The 20,545-nt window shown below is 50.6% G+C and overlaps 2 protein-coding genes across 3 annotated transcripts in view; both read left to right on the top strand.

Moving 5' to 3' along the window:
• The window catches only part of LOC138819775 (vascular endothelial growth factor receptor 3-like), a 42,920-nt gene extending 30,147 nt beyond the window's left edge, over positions 1-12,773 (top strand). The window contains exons 23-30 of one of the 2 annotated variants that reach the window (XM_070011308.1): positions 473-595; positions 2,411-2,522; positions 3,709-3,808; positions 4,728-4,833; positions 5,519-5,667; positions 6,825-6,945; positions 7,519-7,604; positions 10,829-12,773. In XM_070011308.1, coding sequence (XP_069867409.1) covers positions 473-595; positions 2,411-2,522; positions 3,709-3,808; positions 4,728-4,833; positions 5,519-5,667; positions 6,825-6,945; positions 7,519-7,604; positions 10,829-11,030 — 999 coding nt within the window. In that variant the 3' untranslated portion in view covers positions 11,031-12,773. Of the gene's footprint in view, positions 1-472; positions 596-2,410; positions 2,523-3,708; positions 3,809-4,727; positions 4,834-5,518; positions 5,668-6,824; positions 6,946-7,518; positions 7,605-10,825 lie in introns of both variants that reach the window. The other variant, XM_070011306.1, reaches the window with a different exon arrangement.
• A 4,859-nt stretch (positions 12,774-17,632) lies between these two features.
• LOC138819800 (secretoglobin family 3A member 1-like) lies at positions 17,633-18,578 on the top strand. Its single transcript, XM_070011334.1, has 3 exons — positions 17,633-17,726; positions 17,837-18,066; positions 18,441-18,578. The coding sequence occupies exons 1-3, from the start codon at positions 17,672-17,674 to the stop codon at positions 18,462-18,464; spliced, it is 309 nt and encodes a 102-aa protein (XP_069867435.1). The 5' UTR covers positions 17,633-17,671; the 3' UTR covers positions 18,465-18,578.
• Positions 18,579-20,545: the final 1,967 nt, after the last annotated feature.

Here is a 20,545-nt window from a genome sequence, read left to right as displayed (position 1 = left end):
ATCAAGAAAATGTGGTATATATATACACACAGTGGAATTCTATGCTTTCATCTGAAAGAGTAACATTGTTCCATTCATAAGGAAATGGAAAACTTGGGGGAAAATTATATTAAATGAAATCGCAAGGTAGATTCTTAACACCTGTCAGGCCCTCTGCAGGTGAGAAACCTGCTGGCATGTCATAAGTGTGTTCAGTCCCTTCTTCACCCCCTAGGATCAGTAGGAACAGGTCCCTAGGTCACCTGGCTAGTTCATGACAGAGCTGCAGGTGGAATGAATCCAGCCCATTTTCTGACTTTCTCTGCTATCCTGTTTCACACTGTCTCTCCTTGTGATGCACAGAAATCTTCCCCCCCAAAAGAACTCAAAGACATCCTCTGGGCGCCGCTCCCCCCCTCCCCAGCTTGAGCTCCAGGCCTGAGGATCTGAGCTCATCCATCTCACTCACTGATCTCCCCTCATCCCTACCCAGTGCATCCACAGAGACCTGGCCGCTCGGAACATCTTACTGTCAGAGAGCGATATAGTGAAGATCTGTGACTTTGGCCTCGCCCGCGATATCTACAAAGACCCCGACTATGTCCGAAAGGGCAGCGTGAGTGCAAGCCACCAGGAGAAGGGGAGAGGTGGGAGGGTGAGACGGCAGGCCTGTGTGTCCCGCAGCAGATGTGGTGTTGGCTGAAGGTGACAGCGATTCCTTGGTCAGCCAGCTCATCTATCCAGTTGCTATGGGGGACTGACTCACTGCCCCTGGGAGCCCACCAAAGTCCAAAGGACTGAGCCTAAGAGGAGCATAGTAATCCTGTGAGCTAAGGCAACTTGGTTGTGTTTAGAGACAAGAGATGGAAACAAGGGACTACGGGTCCTCCCATTGGAAGTTGTATTCTGCGCGGTGCCTCGGTGCATTTGGTGAACACTGAGGGCTGGGCTACAGAGTATTGTCTGTCTGGAGATGGACAGGCTGGCCCATCTGTGTTTGAGGGAAGTGTCAGTCTTATCACAGGGCTCAGAGGCAGGAGGCTGAGCAGGGATCCACAGCTGATGAAGGGGGGTTCGGGCTGAGAACAGGATAGAGAAGGTTCCTTAGGAGAATGAGTAAGATGAGTCCAGGAGACGGGGTGGTGGCGATCCTGCCCAGGATGTCCACTCTGTGCGACGTGCCCGTGTTTCTAACTCACAGGGATGTAGGGGCAAGTGGGGGTGGGGATCAGAGGTACATTTCTAGAAGCTTCTCTCTGAGAGCTGTGGGAAGAGCAGATGGAGGGTTCTGGTCTGGAAGCAGAGATCAGTCCGGAAGGGCAATGGTACTTAGGGCTACCAGGTAGAGACAGGTGATTGGGAGGATGCATGAAAAGGCCCCAGGGGGAAGGGTCGGGAGTAGCACCTGCTTCTAACATGGGTATCGGTGAGCACACGGAGGATGTTTGTTGAGGTAGATGGTGAAAGCATTTAGGGACACATCACCTTGGGAGATGGGGCCAGTGACCCAGAGCTGCAGGAGCTGGCTGCGGTGCTTCAAGGGTAATCATCACGCTAAAGAGGCTGAGTCAGGAGGGACTGCCAGTTTGAGACCAGCTTGGGCTGTGCTAAAAAAAAAAAAAAGGAAAGGAAAGAAAGGCAGACAAAAGAAAGACAGATGGAAGGAAGGAAGAAAGGAAGGAAGGAAAGAATGAGCCTGTAATCTTTGCTACTCAGGAGGCTGAGATCACAGTTTGAAGCCAGCTCAGGGCAGAAAAGTTCTTGAGACTCTTATCCCAATTAACCACTGAAAAGCCAGAAGTGGAGCTGTGGCTCAAGTGGTAGAATCTTGCATTGAGTCAAGAAGTTCAGGGACAGTGCCCAGGCCCTGAGTTCAAGCTCCAGGACTGGCACAAGGAAGGAAGGAAGGAAGGAAGGAAGGAAGGAAGGAAGAAGGAGGGAGGGAGGAAGGAAGAAGTGGTAGAATCTTGCATTGAGTCAAGAAGTTCAGGGACAGTGTCCAGGCCCTGAGTTCAAGCTCCAGGACTGGCACAAGGAAGGAAGGAAGGAAGGAAGAAGGAGGGAGGGAGGAAGGAAGAAGGGAGGGAGGGAGGGACAGAGGGAGGGATGGAGGAAGTGATAGGAGGGGAGGGAGGAGAAAGAAAGAGAGAGAGAGAAAGAAGGAAAGAAAGAAAGAAAAAGAGAAGAAAGAAGAAACAAGAGGGGGAGGGAGGGAGGGAGGAGAAAGGAAGGACATCCTCCCTCCTCTAAGAAACCTCAGGGAACAAGGAACTGGAGAGTCACAGAGCAGCGGCAGGAAAGACACCTTCAGTCCACACACAGAAGGAAGCTGTGTGTTTCTGTAATGTGTGTTGGGGTGGGGGGATCCCAGTGTCTCCCTCATCCCCCTCCTGGTCCCTCATGGAACACAATTCCCTCTGCCCTCCCCTAGGCTCGGCTGCCCCTGAAGTGGATGGCCCCAGAAAGCATCTTTGATAAGGTGTACACCACACAGAGCGACGTGTGGTCCTTCGGGGTATTGCTCTGGGAGATTTTCTCCCTGGGTAAGTGGAGGATGAGGTATCCTATTCTTATGACGGGCGGGAGGGTGTCCTGCTGCAGAAACCTTGAGCTGCGAGACGCAAGTGAGGCTGGTGTTGACTTCTGCTCAGCCTGGCCCAGCTTCCCACAGGCCTTTGCCTCCGATCAGGGCCACCCTGGCACCTCCACGACTCTGTGCCTGAGCAAAACCTTCCTCCCCCTGTCAGCCTCTAGCTCATTGTGGGTCCCAGTGGGAGCTTAGGGCTCTCTCAACAAATGCACCTAATTAATGCAAACCATGTATGGGAACAGGAAGGCCCCATAAGAGGCGGAAGGAAGCAATGAAAAGAAAAACGAGATAGCACCAGGTTGCCATCATGACACACACTGTTACTGCAAGTAAAAGGGCAGGCGAGACTAGGGATGCTTGGGGGATGAAGGGGAGGTGTATAAATCAGAGGGGCTAGGAAGGATTGGGGCTACACAAAGAGGGGTGTAGGGTAGGTGTAGATCAGTGGTGATGGAGCATGTACTTAGCATAAGCCAGGCCATCCCAGTGCCATAGATGGATGGACAGACAGACGGATGGATGGATGGATAGATGAACAAATGGATGAGCAGATGGATGGATGAATGAATGGACATGTAGATGATTGAGTGGACGGGTGGATGGATGATGGATGGATGGACATATAGATAACTGGACAGAATGGATGGATGAATGGACAGATGGATGGATGGACAGCTGAATGGATGGAGAAATGGACTGGGTTAGAGACAGTGGTCTCAGAGGGCAGCAATTCAGAGTGAGCACCATGCAGGCCTAAGGCCCACGTTGCTGGAGAAGGGAAGGGTGTAGGCAGGGCAGGGTATCAGGAGACGCAGCTAGAGGTAGGAGCGGCTTTGTTGAAAGTAGCTTCACAGACTCCACAGGCTGAAGCTTCCACTAACAGCCCTCGCTGATATATGTTGGGTAAGGGGATGCTCAGGGCACCCATAGCAAACAAGTAGCCTTGTCCTCTTTTAACCCATTGGAGAACTAGAGCCCGAGGAAAGGAGCGACCCACCCAGCCTGCCCTCCCCCCACCCCTGCCCTAGGGCTTCTTTCTCCTTGAGGGGAAGAGAAAGACAGGAGGGAACAGGACAAGGGGAAACGGAGGCTGAGCCTGGGCGCTCATCCCCCCCCACCCCTGCTTTTTTTTCTGTCAGGGGCTTCCCCATATCCTGGGGTGCAGATCAATGAGGAATTCTGCCAGCGACTGAAAGAAGGTACCCGGATGAGGGCTCCGGAGCTGGCCACTCCCGCCATGTGAGTGTCTTGGCTGGCAGACATGTGTGGGCACCAGGGAGGGGGGAGGGGTAGGGGTGGAGCCTGGGGACAGGAGGCAGGCAGGTAGGAAGAGGGGCACACAGGTGTAGAACAGTCAAGCACAAGTAGAGGGGTAGGGACTTAGCCATGGTGGGGTCGGGGAGTTACGGAGACGGAGCCTGGTCTGCTGTAGACAGAGCCTCTTGCTCCATCACTGACTGCCATTAACAACCCCTCTCCACTCCAGAGAGTCTCACAGGCCTGACCCTTGTCCCGGGGGGACACACAGATAGTCACATGACCAGAAGCATGATGAGTACAAACAGGGGTAACCTGGGTACTCTAAGGACACTTGACAGCGTCTGGGGGGGGGGGGTCACCAGAGGGGAGACTGAGGTCGGACTTGGAAAAGGAGTGAAGACAGCTGAGATGGGTTTCCCCGGAGAGGTAGGAGCAAATGCTGAGACCCAGCGTGAGGTGGGCAGAGCAGGGGGGTCGAGGGATGGGCTTAGTCTGCTTCGTGCTCCTATAACGAAGTACTTGACACTGGGTACTTTGTAAGGAAAAGAGGTTTTAGTTAGCTCATAGCTGTGGAAGTTCAAGAGCAAGACAGCAGCCATGAGCCAGTTCTGGTGAGGACCTTCTGGCTGCAACACAGGATGGCAGACACAGTACGACAAGAAGGCAAGGGGCTGGAGGGGACAGGCTCGTTGCGTGAGGGCCTGGTCTTTGGAAGACTAAATGACCTTTGTGAAACCTGACTCCCACTGCACAAAACCCCAGCATTAACCCATTCATGATGACATCTAGCACATGATCTTTCCAGGGAGTACCTTCGAGTCACAGGCAAACCATCGGGAGAGGCGGGAGGGTCGGGGTGCACCCAGACTACAGATCAAAAGCCACGTTCACCCTGCAGACGCCGTATCATGCTGAGCTGTTGGTCTGGAGACCCCAAAGCAAGGCCTGCTTTCTCAGAGTTGGTGGAGATCCTAGGGGACCTGCTTCAGAGTGGGGACCTGCAGGTGAGCATCATCCCCACCCTGACCCCTTCACCCCCGGGTCTTGGCCCTGGCTGTCCCTCCAAGCCCTTCTAAATCCTGCCCATGTCTCAGCCACCAGGCAAAGGTCATGTATCCTCTAAGGCAGCCCTGTCTCCCTGGCTTTCTTGTGTCTAAAGCCAGGTGCCAATGACACCTGCCTGTAGTCCTAGTTACTCAGAAAGCTGAGACCTGGAAGATTGGAGGCTGAAGCCAGCTCAGACAATAAAGTCTGGGAGACTCCATCTCCAATTAGACAGCCAAAAGCTGTGCTGAGAGCATGCCCCAGCTGTGAGCAAGCAAGCTGAGCAACACAAAGCCCTGGGTTCAAACCCAAGTCCACCAACACTATTTAAATTTTAACAACAACAGGCACAGTGACTCACGCCTATAATCCTAGCTACTCAGGAGGCTGAGATCTGAGGATCAAAGCCAGCCCAAGCAGGAAAGTCCATGGGACTCGTCTCCAATGAACCACCAGAAAACTGGAAATGGCGCTGTGGCTCAAGTGGTAGAGCGCTCGCCTTGAGCTGAAGAGCTGAGGGGCAGCGCCCAGGCCTGGAGTTCAAGCCCCATGACCGACAACAACAACAAAAAAGAGTCCACACCAGTCCTTAGTGCAGGAAGACAGGCCGATCTCTCACCTGGTCTTTTCCCCTCTCCCTGCCAGGAGGAGGAGCAAGACTGCATGGCCCGCTGTGGCTCCCAAAGCTCTGAGGAGGCCGGCTTCCTGCAGACGTCCACCACAGCCCTGCATGTGGCTGAGGCCGAGGCAGAGGACAGCCCTCCCAGCATGCATTGCCACAGCTTGGCTGCCAGGTCAGCTGCACCCCCCGGGGGGTCTGGGAAAGAGAGCTGGTGGAGGAAGCGGTTTGAAAAGCAGTATAGTTCATCTTCTTGAGTCATCAAGGAAGAGCGGTGTTGCAGTGAGGCGAGAGGACGCTGGATGACGTCACTGGGGTTAGGGGGATGCCCTGGTGACCCAGGGAACCTGGCGGCTCTCCGTCTGAGGTTTAAACCTCTGTGCCTCCTCTCTGCCTGCTGGGATCCTTGTCCATTCCCCATGGCTGTAACAAAATGCCTGAGGGTGGGTACTGTATAGAGGAAACAAAACTTACCTTTCAGCTAGAGAGAATGGAGAGTGTAACCTGCTTAGCTCTAGGGAAGGACTTGGGGCTAGCTTAATACCAACCCACTGTCTTGAGCTAACAGAGCTCTCAAGAGAACTACATTAATCCTTCCTGAGGGTAGTACCCCAGGACCTAATTACCTTGCCCTGAGCTCCTCCCCTTCAAGGTTCCACCCCTTCAACACCGCCACCCCCAGGAGCAATCTAGCAGCACATGAGCCCGTAAAGGGGTACCCTGAAGCCACGTCCCTCTTTCACTCAGCATAGGCCCATTTTTCTGGCTGGAGGACCAAGTTGAAGGGGCGGGGTTCACCCCCAGAAACCCTGGGAGCGGGAGCTGGACACCCCTAGGCCCATATTCAGAAGTGAGACATCTCTTGAGTTCCCGGAGGGCTGGGCTGGAGGTCTCTTTGTTCTTGCTAGTTTAGACCCCAGAAGGTGGCTTTGTTCACATTCCCACCTGTGCCACTGAGAGAGCCTTGGGCAGAGCATTCTGGGCCGGGCCTGGGGCGGCCAGCAGGCCGATCGGCCACTCAGCTGCTCCTCTGTGCCACGTCCCACCGCCCCTCACCCCTCCCCTTCACTTTGGAGCCTTCCTGGTGCTCCCGGTGGTTTTTCTGGCCCCTGCATCAGAAAGGAAACACAGTCCTGGAGGAGGGAGGACAGGGAAGCGCCCTGGGTCCTGGGCTGGCGTGGTGGGATGTGCATCTGAAGCAGGATGCAGGGAGAGGTCCAGGCCTGACACAGGCATCCCTTCCTTACTATGGAAGGACGTGCCAAGAGGCCCGTCTCTGGAGGAGAGGAGGCGGCTCTCAGGAGACCAGGATCTGTGCTCTTCTTCCCACAGATACTACAACTGTGTGTCCTTTCCTGGATGCCTGGCCCGAGGGGCTCAGACGGAGGGTTCCTCCAGGATGAAGACGTTTGAAGAATTTCCCATGACCCCTACCACCTATAAAGCGTCGGTGGTAAGGGAAGGAAGGAGAGACGTGTTCCTTAGAGTAGGACTGAGGGAAATGCACAGGGATCTTTTTAACCTATCTTTTTTTTTAATTTTCTAATTTTTTTGTCAATTGTGGGGCTTCAACTCAGGGCCCGGGTGCTGTCTCTGAGCTCTTTTTGCTCAAGGCTAGCGCTCTACCACTTTGAGCCACAGTGCCACTTGCAATTTTCTGGTGGTTCACTGGAGGTAAGAGTCTCACAGACTCTCCAGCCCAGACTGGCTTTGAACCACAATCCTCTACTCTCAGCCTCCTGAGTAGCTAGGATGACAGGTGTGAGACACAGGGCCTGGTTTATTCTATTTTTATACATGCAACAGATTACTTGAACCCTTCATCCATCTTCATTCATACACTCCTCTGTTGTAAACTCCATCTCCCTCCCCCCTCCCACACACACCCCCATCCCCACTAGAACCTGTTTTACTTTAATGTCACACATTATTATTTTCAGCCTATGTTCATTACACCAAGGGGCTTTATTAGGGAGACCAGCTGCCTGGCAGGACTGCTTCCCATAAGTCCATTCTCTCTGCACAGGACAACCAGACAGACAGCGGAATGGTGCTGGCTTCGGAGGAGTTTGAGCGGATAGAAAGTAGACATAGACAAGAAGATAGCTTCAGGTAAGAACTTGTGGAACTTACACCCCTACAAGGATTGGGCATGGCCTGTGCTGGGAAATCCTTGAGCGGGGTTTAGCGAGGGAAGCTGGGAACTGACTGTGTCTTGTCAGTCTTATTCAACACCTTTTGTGGCCAGGTACTAGTGCCGGTGGCTCACCCCTATAATCCTAGCTACTCAGGAGGCTGAGAGCTGAAGATCATGGTTCGAAGCCAGCCCATGCAGGAAAGTCCATTCATCTGTAATAAACTACTCAGAAACAGCCAGAAGTAGCACTGTGGCTCAAGTGGTAGAGTGCTAGCCTTGGGCAAAAGAAGCTCAGGGACACAGCCCAAGCACTGAGTTCAAGCCCCAGGACCGACAAAAAAAGAAAAAGAAAAAGGAACATGAAAGAGTTAAAGGGCTGGGCGCTGGTGGTGGCACGCCTGTAATCCTACCTACTCAGAAGGCTGAGATCTGAGGATCCTGGTTCAAAGCCAGCCCTGGAAGAAAAATCCATGAGACTCCTATCTCCAATAAACCACCAGAAAACAGGAAGTGGCGCAGTGGCTCAAGTGGTAGAGCGCTGGCCTTGAGCTGAAGAGCTGAGGGACAGCGCCCAGGCCCAGAGTTCAAGCCCCATGACCAACCAAAAAAAAAAAAAAAAAAAAGAGTTAAAGGTCTACTGAAAATATCCACCAAGTTGATGCCCACATTGCTCTTTAGATGGCATGACTGAAACGTTCTTTTTCACTTCCAAGTCTGTGAGGAGAAAGAGGAGGGGTTTATCTGTCCGGGTCCCCCCTGGTTTCCACTAGCTCAGGGTCTCCCATGGGGAGTCAACTCTTCCTCATTTCTGGGTGGCGTTGCTCTTCAGTGAACGCTCAAGATGGCAGATGGCATGACTGCAGTGTGATCTAGATAAAAAGAGATCCAGGCTTATCATTGGCTATCATGGATGAATAGCAGCATCCAGTGCTGTCCATCAGCCCCTAGATAAAGGGCCGCCTGGTCCTCAGTGGCAGTTCCACGAGGAACATGAGTGGAAGAAGGTGATGAGTCTGACAGGGCAGAATAAGGAAACCTGGGAAGCCACATCCTTCAGTTCTGTCATGTAGCTCTGACAAAATACCTGAGTCTGGGTAACTTGTAATGAGAAGGAATTCATTATGCCTGTGATTCTGGAGGCTGGGGAGTTTATATACATATACATATATATATATATATATATATATATATATATATATATATATATTGGTGCCACCATCTGCTTTTATGATAAACCCTTTCTTGTAGTAATGACATGGATTTGTTAGGCAACCTGACTGCGTGACTAATTTTAAGGTCCCACCCCTACACACCTGTTGGCTTGGGAACTGAATCCCCAACATTTAAGCTTTGGGGAACACATTCAAACAATGATACTGTCTAAATATGCCCCCTTTTTTGCCTGGGGAACTTGCTATTCATGCTGTAGGAAATTCCAACAGGAATAATCATGCCTTGGAAAAATAGATAGATATATAAGCATTATCCATGTGAAGTTATTATAAGACTAACACAGGAAATTAGAATGAAAACGTCACAGTAGGACATTCTTCAGAAAGGAAAATTAACACCGTGTGCCAACAAGAAAGAAATACATCACAAAACCAACAGCTGCACCGTGAATCAGAAGTTAACTAATTCAGAAATAGAAATGGACAATTGTGAAGATACAAAATGGCTAAATGCAGGAAGGAAAAATAAAATAAATTCTTTCACTGTATCTGAAGCATAATGTCAACGTAACCAATCATACAGCGTAGGTCATAGAGAACAGTCCCAAAAAGAAGAAAATAACATGGGAACAAAGATGTGAATGTATCAAACCTAGAAGATGAGAAGATATATAATACCTATAACATGGGAGCCCCTGAATAGGAAAATGCAGTGGAATGAAATCACTTGCTTCAACTTATATTCAAGATAACACTCACAAATAAAAGAAGAGCTGAATCTACATATTGGAGGGATGCCAAGGAAAATATCAAGCTCTGGAGACATATCTAGAACTATTTGGCTTGAGAAAGAGAGCAAGAATGAGAAAGAGAGATTAGTATCAGGATTACCTCAATGGCATGTGCCAAGCAAAGCAAGAATAAATCAGTTATTTCCAAGAAAATTCATCATGGGAACTAAGGATTTAGCATGGTGGGGCAATCAGCAAGGCAGGGAGGGGGTAAACCTGTGGAGATCACGGCCATGGTGAGAAGCTGGGTTTAATTACAGGAGCGATGAAAGCCACAGGAGGGTGTGCTCAGAGGAGGTCCTCATACCATGTCTAATTTAAAGGATCTCTCTGAAGATTGGGTCCTGGGGAGACAGTACTGGAGGCAGAGACCTGCCAGGGTGGTTGTGGGGGATGTTATTTCTGATCCTGCAATGATGGTAGGCTTCCTGACGAAAGGCCACGGGGTGGGAAAGGTGTCGGTGGACATTTCCGTAGTAAGAATGGACAGGAATTCTGTCTGTGGGTGTCACCTCTTTCTTTTTTTGAGTTTTCTGTGAGATATGAAAGCTGCAGAAAAATCAAGGGCAGCAGCTTAGGTGTTTGGCTTAAGTAACTGAGTAAAAAAACAGATTGCTCAAGATAGGTAGGCAAGCTAGAGACCTCTGGGCATAGGAATGGCCATATATCCAAAATAGCAATGAGCAGGGAGAGTCCTCTAGACCTCAGAAAAATTGGGTTTTAGAAAAAATGGGTCCCCTGGAAGCCAGAGAGTATCCAGAAATGACAGACAGACGGACAGACGGACACACACACACACACACACACACACACACACACACACACACACACATGTGTTCATTCAGGACATTGCACCTCTCAGCAAGTGGCAACAGAGGGCGCTCTTCTCATGATGAGCCAGGAGAAAGTGCCCCCACTCCCCCACCAGTGGCATGAGAACTAGGCAGGTGCATTCAGTGTAATGAAGCAGAGGGGTTGTTGTTGTTTGTGGGGGGCAGGGGTAGGGGAATGAAGTCAAACATTTTCATGGTCCTGTGTCTAGGTTTGGGGCGGAGGGATCCCCAGTGAGTATCAGCTCCCCTGGCTTGTGGTTTAAGTCCAGGCTGTGGGTGTTTCCCAATGTCTCTGAGCAGGCGTCCATCCTCCAACTGTGTCTTTGACGATTCTATTCAGAGCCTGAACCGGCTCCAGTCTCCTCTGCTGGCCTTACTGACCTTCTCCTCTGTGTCTCAGCAGCTGTAAAGGACGTGGCCAGGATGTGGATGACAGCCGGGCACACCCTGACCTCCAGGGGAGGCGGCGGAGGACCAACCGGGGTGCAGGACAAGCGGGCCAGGGGTTCTATAACACGGAGTACGGGAAGCTTTCACAACCGTGTGAGGAGGCTGGCCACACCCCATCGGGGGGTGCGCCCTTCTTCACAGACAACGGCTACTAAGGCAACACTGGCAACACCTCCTTGTCCCTTGAGTTCTGACATCTGGGGGGTGGGGGAAGAAGGGGACATCCCTGCCAAGGGTGAACAAGAGGGTTGGAGATCCAGGCTGGGAATTCATCTCCCCTGACACCAGCCTGGGAGGTGTTTCCTCTTCCTTCTGTACAGCTTCTATAGCTGGGAAGAGCCGGACGTCAAGTTCAAGGGCTCCCCTGAACTCTGCCACAAGACCTGTCCCAGGCCACCCTTGGCTCTATCTCTCCTTCAGATTCAACCGCCATTTAGCTGGTCCCTAGGCTAGGCACTTCAAGGCCTCTGCAGTAGCTCTTTTGTATCACTGAGTGTGAGCCACATGGTTCCTGTATTCTGTATTCCTGTATGACACACACGCGCGTGAGACTGAAGAGTTGCAGAGTGATTGAGGTAGAGCTAGATTTGAGCCACCATCTTATAGTCCTTTTTCCAGCGGTCGCCCATCCCCATGGAGAAGGACTAGAAGCAGGTGGCTCTCTCTCAAGCACTGAAGAGAGCATACCACATTTCCATCCCAAGGTCACCCCAATGAAGAGTTGGGGACCGGGGTGGGGTAGGGGAGGTTCCTCTCCTGCATGAAACTATGGGAGTGGCCAGGCCAGGGACCAACCCTTGTTGGACATTGAACTCAATGGCATCTGAATTGGCTGAGAAGCTCATGGGGTAGCTTTTTGTATGGGACCAGCCAGTTACAAAGCATGAAGCAGTCTCCACCCCGAGAACTGAAGAACAGATCCTTTTTATTTTTATTTTTTTCAGTTAGAAGGTTAGAGACTATTTCAGCTGCTGTGAAGAATTTACTTTTCAAAACTTCAGGTGGAAGGGAAGCCCCATGAATCTAGATTTTGTTTGTTTGTTTTTTTGCCCCCCAAAGTCAGAGGCCTTCAGCACAGACACCTCGGTTAGCACCTGTCTCTTTTTGAGAAGGCTCCTTAGCTCTCACCTGGCTGGCCAAGAACCTAAAACCCAACTCGTTCTACAGCTGCCCTGTGTGATTCTTTCCCCTTGTTTCCCCTTGTTCCTGGGGACCTCCGTGTTCTCAGAGAGACAAATTCCAATGGTTTCACTGAGGAAGGCTTCGAGTGTCACAGAGAACAGTTACCCCATAGCACTCTTCTATCCAGGGGCATGCCTGTAGCCCTTTAAGGACACTGCTTTCTGCCTTCCCTTTGCCTGGGCTGGCATCTTTGTCCTCAAAGTGGGGAAGGGCCGGGAGGCCCCTCCCTCCCCCTGGAGTCACTCTGCCCAAACCTCCCAGCCATCTCCCAACAGGAAGATCTTCATCTCCATCAGTAACAAGGAGATGGTTCCTCCCATCGCCACAAGACGTTTGCAGGACAGACGTCCATGCAGCGAGCAGGGACTTGCTAGAAGACCCTCCCTACCGAGCGTGTTGTGATGCCATGAATTCAGGGATGACCGTTGGGTTATCCACCCACACCCGCCCTTTCCTCTGCATGCCACCAGCCACGTGGGACTTGCATCAAGGCTTAACAGAGACTCAAAGGACCAAAGCCACCCATGTGGGTGCAGGACTTAGCTTGTCCTGTGGTGTATACCACTTGTTTGTGTTCCCCTTCCCCCTCCTGCCATATAACTATACCCCCCCCAAAAAAATGTACTGGGGAAGAAAACTTACTATGCCTTTGTAGACAATGTTCTCTGAAAAGATTTAAAATATTTAACAGAAGATAATAATAAATTGATGCCAGTCTTTTGAGTTACAATGAGTGGATGGTAAATGGAGTGACAACTGTATTTGTTTTGGAGTGGGTTTTTTTTTCTTGTCTGTCATGGGGCTTGAACTCAGGGTCTGGGTGCTGCTCCTGAACTTTTTGCACTCAAGGCTAGTGCTCTACCACTTTGAGCCACAGCACCGCTTCTGGTTTCCTGATGGTTACTTGTGGATGAGTCTCATGGACTATCCTGCCCCAGCTGGCTTCACACTGCAGTCCTCAGATCTCAGCCTCCTGAGTAGCTAGGATTACAGACGTACATGAGCCACCAGCACCCAGCCACAATTGTACATTTTTTATCTAATCTCTCTCCTAGTCCAATGGGAGAGTAACCAAAGGAAACAACAAGGAGAGGTGTTCCCTGAGTGAATTTCTATCCTCTGATCAGCTGCCATTCCCCAATGGGGACAGCAGAGGGCGCCTGGTCCCTGCTTGCAATCTTTGCAGGGCTTTCTGTCACTAGAGTGGTGGCAGCCTTATGGGATGTGTGTCTTGTGGGTCTGGTTGTGTCCTCAGCAGGCTGGCCCACTAGCTCAGGGGTGGCCACTAGAGGGCAGCAGCCCTGTCACGTGGACCAACTGGACCCAACCATCCTAGCTATACAGGTTGGTCACCAGTTCTCTAGGGCATCCAGGAGGCTAACAAAAGGCAAGAGCCAGAGATTCCCATGCCCTGGATTGCACACAGCACCTTCTGGGCCTTCCCAACCCCTTTGGGGCTCTGCTCTATACTTACAACATTGATTTTGCTGTTGCCTAGCCTTCTTTTCGATGTTCTGGTGGGAACAGCCCTGATTCAAAGAGTCAGCTGTGGTGGGGTTTGTTTTGTGGTGTTTGCTTCTACAATAAATCTAAGTCTGAATATGAAAGGACTATTTATGCCCAGGCAGAAATAGGTAAAAATCAACTCCATGTTTCTTTGGCCACTGCTGCCTTGGTCCCTCTTAGAGCCCTGGGGACCCACGGAAGCCTTCTGGGAGAAGCCTGGGAACAAAAGCAGGGCTTCTACCCCTGAGACTGAGTTGGCATTCTGGTTTGGCATTGCCGGCTGCTGGCTCATCATCCAGAGAGGACACTTCTGTAAAACAATAGCTGAGAAGAGCAAGGGTGTGGTGACGTGGTTATTTGAATCTGGGGCACGTTTTGGCCGAAGGCAGAAAGCATCCTTTGAATTTCAGCCATTGCTTCAGCTACGTGGGTCAGCTTTCCTATCATGCTCACCAAGACCCTCAGTCCACACCAGAGAAGCCTGGCTGTTGGCACCTTTCTACCCTCTCTACTGCAGGGCCCGGTAGAGAGGAGGTCCCTGGATGGGGAAAGGGCAAAAGGAAGTACTTGAAAAAGCCAGATCAATATTGACTAAGATAAAGACACTGGCAGAGGGAACACAATACACTGGTGACACTGCCTAGCACTCCAGGGCTGAGATGGCTAAGCTATGAGGAAGGAGGAAGGAGGCTGAGGGATGGCAAAGATCCATAGTGACCCCCTGAACAAAGCACCCCACCTCTATGTGCCAGGTAGGGAAGCCAGGGCATCTGGGAGAGATTCACAGCACCCCTACTCTGGGCCTGCCCCATGGCCTGAAGTACCTCACCAGTCACCAGCCTGCTACTTGTGCTGAGGCTGGAGAAAGTCAAGGGTCCTGCTGCAAGAGCTTCTTGAGGCTCATGCCTGTCATCCTAGCTACTCAGGAGGCTGAGATCTGAGGACTGCAGTTCAAAGCCAGCCCAGGCAGGGAAGTCCATGAGACTCTGATCCCCAATAAACCACCAGAAAACCGGAAGTGGTGCTGTGGCTCAAGTGGTAGAGCACTTGCCTTGAGCTGAAGAGCTGAGGGACAGCGCCCAGGCCCAGCGCTCAAGCCCCACGACTAACAGAAAGAGAGAGAGAGAGAGAGAGAGAGAGAGAGAGAGAGAGAGAGAGAGAGAGATTCTTGACACCCAAGAGACCCTGCGATACTGCCCCCTTGTCCTTGTCATGAACACTGAAGCTGGAGAAAGGACAGCATCAATCTCTTGGCTAGAATAGGGCATCTGAACCAGGAAGACTTCCCTAGAAAGGACAGGGGTGGCTGGCTGTATTGGTTGGGGACAAGGGTCTACCAGGAGTCCAGTACTGTGGGAAGGCAGCAGGTGCTGGCTGACCCCCACTCAGGGTCATCCATTCATCCCCACTTTCTTCCGGGAAAGGAGCTCTGAAGGAATGAGGAAGCCCCAAGGCCTACAACTCTAATGAGAGAAGGGGTGGTGTGTGAACAAACACCACCACAGACACACCCTGTAGCTGAGTCACTACACCCTAGAGGTCTAAGGATCCCCCAGACTAAATTGACCACATTGAAGTACAAGATGGTGTATTCTGGTAGAAAAAGCCAAAGGTCTCCATTGAGGAACTACCTACCCCTGTCCATACCCTCTAGTCAACTCGCAGGCTAGCCAGCAGATGCCTGGTGTGAAGGCCTAAGAAAACTGGCCCTCCTTGTTCCTCACAAAGAGATGGAATTGGGGTTCACACCCACCCACCTCAGTTTGCTTAATCATTTATGTCACTGGTATCAGAAAGAGTTCCAAGATGGCAGAGCTCAGAGACGGAGATGCTGGTTGACCAAGAGAAAAGAGAAAAGAATCACCTGGAGCCTCAGGATGTTGGAGGGCCGCTGCATGGGCACCCCGTGTTGAAGTTCCAACTCCATGAGTTTATGGCAGCCATGCTTTGAGCCCTAGGTCAGCAGATATGGTGTAAGGTAACTGGGAAGGGAGGGGTGGCAGGGGGAGAGTGTGCTGGCCCTTAACCCAGGCTGGGATCTGGGATGGGAAATGGGAGTTTGGCCATACCCTAGGAGAGCTTTTCAAAGAAGGAGGCTAGTTTGTGAGTCTCCAAGGAGAAAGGCAAGTTCTATGCTGAGCTGGGCCTGGGCCTCTTGAGTTCTGCTGGCGTTGCTACCTGGGATAACACTGAGAAACACAGCCTGGACAGCCTGGCCTTGGTGCTTGTTGAAATCACTAGCCATGATCCAATGGAGGTGCAGGCAGAGACACTGCCATTGGCTGATTGCTGGAGCCTATTAGTGTTCCTTTGTGTGACTGTGATTAAGTGAATCCTTCTGAGGAGAGTCTCCTGGATGATCCAGGTGGACTGTAAATGCAAGCTCAAGCAACTTTAAGAGGAAGACAGTAAGATGAAATCTATATAGAAGAGCTTGAAGCCAGCCAGGCGCCAGTAGCTCACACCTATAATCCTCGCTACTCAGGAGGCTGAGTTCTGAGCATCACAGTTCAAAGCCAGCCTAGGCAGGAAAACTCTGTGAGACTCTTATCTCTGGTTAATCATCAGAAAACCAAAAGAAGAGCTGTGGCTCAGAGTGGTAAAACACTAGCCTTGAGGACAGGGCCCAGGCCCTGAGTTTTAAGCTCCATGACTGACCAAAATAAACAAGCTTGAAGCAGAGATTGGAGAGATGTGGCCACAAGCCAAGGAATGCCTGCAGCCACGAGGAGCTGGAAGAGGCTGAGGATGGATTTTATTTTTCCCCATAGAGTTTCTACAGAAAGCTCAGGTCTGTCAGTATCTTGTTTTCATCCCAATGTCGAATTCTGGCTTGCAGAACTCTAACCAAATAAAGGTAAGTGGTTTTCAGCCATCACGTAGGTATTGATTGGTTTCAGCAACCTCAAGAAAAAAAAATGTGTATCAAGACAAGATCCCCTGGCTCTACCATGCAGGGTGATTGCAAACACACCTGCTGTTCATCTCTGTGGAGGGGATCATTTGGAGAGCCAGTGTGGGTGGAAGGGTAGGTCCTTTATGAGAAGACTTGGGCTCTGTTACTACCTAGGAGATTGGGACAAGTCTCTTGGCCTTCTCAGGGACACGATGACTTTAATGTCAGGATGTATTTTGGGAATTCAAAATCTTGGGAGCAAGTCCTGTAGACCTGTGACGACACCATAAGCTGATAGGAAGCTAAGGCCTGAACCATACAAACTACCTTGAAGATCAGCGAAGGCTTGCGTTATTTCTATGGTTTCTGTTGGTTTTTTTTCAGTACCAGGAATCAAACCCAAGTCTTGTTTATTCTAGGCCAGAATTCTAGGCTTGTTTTTGCTATCACTGAGCAATATTCAGGTTCAAGGAAGGTGTTTTTGTTATATAAGCTGGGCATGCAACAATCTACCAAGGCCGAAGGCTGTTTTAATGATAAAGAATGCCAGGAAAGGATGCAAGGAGGCCACAAAACTAAAACCAGGGCACCAGGAGCCGTGGGGACACAGAGATGGCTGAACTCCCATCAAGATTGCCTCTTGGCTCACTGGAGTTGTGAGTCGCTCCTGCGTTTCTCTGCAGGCAGTTTTTCTCCAGTATCTCAGCTGGCATGCTGGAAGGTGGGCCCAAGTTCAGCTCTCCTGAGCTCTATGCAATCTGTTCACTTTGCAGGGCTGCTGGAGGAGAGAGACAAGAGTTGGCAAAGTCCCTCTCCTCTCCTCACGGTGGGGGAACGATTCCCACCAGAACTTGTGTTCTAGCCTTAAGCAGGGTGGGGTGCGATCACAAAGTCCAGGTGCAGTTCGGGGTGTGTCTCTTGGGGACAAAAGCACAGACAAGCCTCGGTTCCTGGTCTCAGGACAAGGACTCAGCACTTCAGCCCAGGACCACTGCCAAGAGGAAAAATAGCCAAGATCCAGGCAAAACGGTGTGACAAACTTCTCAGGACCCACAGGGTCAGAGTGAGCATGTGGCCAGGCCTCTCCCTATTAGCTGAGCAAACAATGCATTTGTCAGGAAGATGGGGCGAGGCTTCAGCCTGAGGTATATGAAGCCCGCGGGGGGACCAGGTCCCAGGACCAGGCTCTGAGAAGCAGGGGAAGCATCTGCCATGAAGCTTGTCGCCGTCTTCCTGGTGCTCTGCATGGCCCTGCTGGGTGACTTGGGTGAGTGCCCCCATGGCACAGGGCAGCCATTGGAGAGGGAGTGGGTGTGCGAGCCGGGAGGCTCCTCAGGAGAGTTGCCCAGGTGGGAGCTTGTCTGCTTGTGCTGGCAGGTGACACTTTCTTCGTGGACTCGGTGGTGAAGCCTGTGGCTGAACCTGTGGCTGCGCTGGCTCCGTCTGCGGTGCAAGCGGCGGTACCCAGCCTCCCTCTCAGCTCCTACACCCTCCTCAAGATGATCCTGGCCAGCGTGGGCATCCCGGTAGAGCACCTCATAGAGGGTTCTAAAAAGTGTGTCACTGAGCTGGGCCCCGAGGCTGTAGGAGCTGTGAAGACACTGCTGGTAACACAGGCATCCTGGGTACCCCTCCTTGCATGGGCACCGTCCCTCAGCCACCCCCAAAGTCCTTCCAAGTGCTGTCCCGGTCCCCAGTCCCACATCAGCGGAGTCCTGGGGGCAGTTACCTTAGATATGAACTGGTTTGACTGAACTGTGTGCGCACATGCGTGGTGGTGATGGTGTGTCTACAGTATGCTCCCATGGGAGGCCACCACAAGGCCAGGGTCCCCAGTCCCAGCACCCATCCCCAATCCTCTGCTCCACATCTCTCCCCAGTGCCAGCAGCCATGACTTCCCGCGTAACCTCAGGTGCCTAGGGCCTTGCCAGTTCCTGGTGGCAGGGGTACACTCAAGCTTGGCTTTCTTCTCCTCCCCAGGGGGCCCTGACATACTTCGGTTGAGCGGAGGCTGGGGCAACCCTGCCTGAAGACAAGATGCCCCCCCACCCCCAGCCCAGCTGCCCCATCCTGCTGTGAGGCCGTCCTCTCGTTTCTCAATAAACATGGCTAAATGCAGTGTAGTGGTTGAAATTGTCGTGTCTCCAAGTCCAGGCTAGGTAAGACTGGTGCCAAGAGCAACGCACTGTAGAGCACAGGTTGGGCTTTTTTTAGGGGGGACTCACACAGATCCCCATCATGTTCTAGATCCATTGCTTTCTTAACCGTATGACTCCACAAAGGCTTAGAAAGGCTGAATCTTGCAACCTGGTTCATGGTAGTGCTCTAAAATACAACTTAAAAGTCGCCACTAGATTGTGTATACTCTTGTAGGCATAAGGTGCATGGGGCTTTTTAGGGTGGGTCTTCAAGCAATTATGACTAACATAGCAGTATCTGTAAATCTTTTATTTCCAAACTAACCAAAGCTCTACAATTCTGATTGTCTCACATCTCCCTGAGTACCCCTCAGAAACTAAGAGGTTTAACTACACCCAAGGCTCACTGAAATGGCTCGACTAGGCCCCCTTCCTCTCTTCATGTTGAAGGCAAATTAGACTAACTTTGCCAGTAAGGCTGGAAATGGCAGAAGCAGCTCTTCAAATATGCCTTAGGGTCATACTAATAAAGAGTAATAACCAGTTTCTCATGGTAGGTCCCAACCAATTTTAAAAAGCTTTAGGGTAAGATTTATAGAATGATTTGACATTTACCATTTGAAGAAAATGAGAAAAGACATTTCTTTGACTTGGAATGTTAAATGTGCTGAAGAAAATAAATGAGTTTCCAAGCTATGCTATAATCTAGCAGTGTCTTCAATTCCCAGTTATGATTAATTTCTTAAGGTCATATGGAGAATATTACTTTGAATACTCTATCTTTGGGGGGCAAATTTGCTTATAAAAAATTTCTCCAATCCTCCAGCATCCTAGTAAAAGGCATCATTCACAGAATTCTTTTGATATACTCTGGGTTAAAATTGTGTAGTATTTGGGAACATTTTTTCCTTTGGTTGGTTACGGGGCTTGAACTCAGGGCCTGGGTGCTGTCCCTGAGCCTTTTGTGCTCAAGGCTAACACTACCATTTTGAGCCACAGCTCTTTGTTTTTAGGTGGCTGAACGCTTTCCTAATCAGGCTGGCTTCAAACTACAATCATTAGATCTCAGCTTCCTAAGTAGTAAGGATTACTGGCATGAGCCACTGGCACCCAGCAAAAGCTGTTTTAAAACTGATTTAAATGTGAATCTCTACATAGCCTCACAAAAACCTTAGTACAAATTTCTTTGATATCTTAAGCCTGAAAATACTATGCTAAGTATATTTTCATTTAATGTTCCGCAAAGACCACTAAAGAGAATTTATAAAGTGACTTGGCACATATAATTGCACACTTGGCTCTTTATGACAATGACATGGAAAAACATGAGCCTGGTCATAAAGGTACATCAGACTCTGTGGCACATACTCATCTTAATAACTCGACATCACAACCTCTGTCTCCCAACTTGAAATGATTTCTCCCCAACCTCTACATAAAATTTACAAACGTAGTAGCTGATTTGGCCCTCTTCCTGCCCCCAGTTGTGTGTGTGTGTGTGTGTGAGAGAGAGAGACAGAGACAGAGACAGACAGACAGAGAGAGAGAGAGAGAGAGAGAGAGAGAGAGAGAGAGAGAGAGAGAGAGAGAGAGAGAGAGAGAGAGAAAGAGAATAACCAGTCTTTCTGGTTAGCTAGCTCAGGCAGGCCTGGGACTCACTATTCTTCTGCTGTATCCTCCTTAAGAGATCAGAAGTATAAGTACTGTCTGGGTAAGAAGCCATTTCTAAAAGGCAATTTTTTTTTCCTTAAAAAACCAAAAATCAAGTGTAAGCTCACATCTGAAGCTCTGGAAAGTGACTTTTTTTTTTTTTTGGTCGATCTGGGCACTGTCCCTCAGCTCTTCAGCTCAAGGCTAGCGCCCTACCGCTTGAGTCGCAGTGCCACTTCTGGCTTTTTTCTGCTTATGTGGTGCTGAGGAATCGAACCCAGGGCCTCAGGTATGTAG

This window comes from Dipodomys merriami, unplaced genomic scaffold (assembly GCF_024711535.1).
Source record: "Dipodomys merriami isolate MVZ:Mamm:240054 unplaced genomic scaffold, mDipMer1.0.p SCAF_819, whole genome shotgun sequence".
Lineage (NCBI taxonomy): Eukaryota > Metazoa > Chordata > Mammalia > Rodentia > Heteromyidae > Dipodomys > Dipodomys merriami.
Note: the sequence above shows the minus strand (reverse complement) of the source record. Positions and strands in the feature narration are given on the sequence as shown.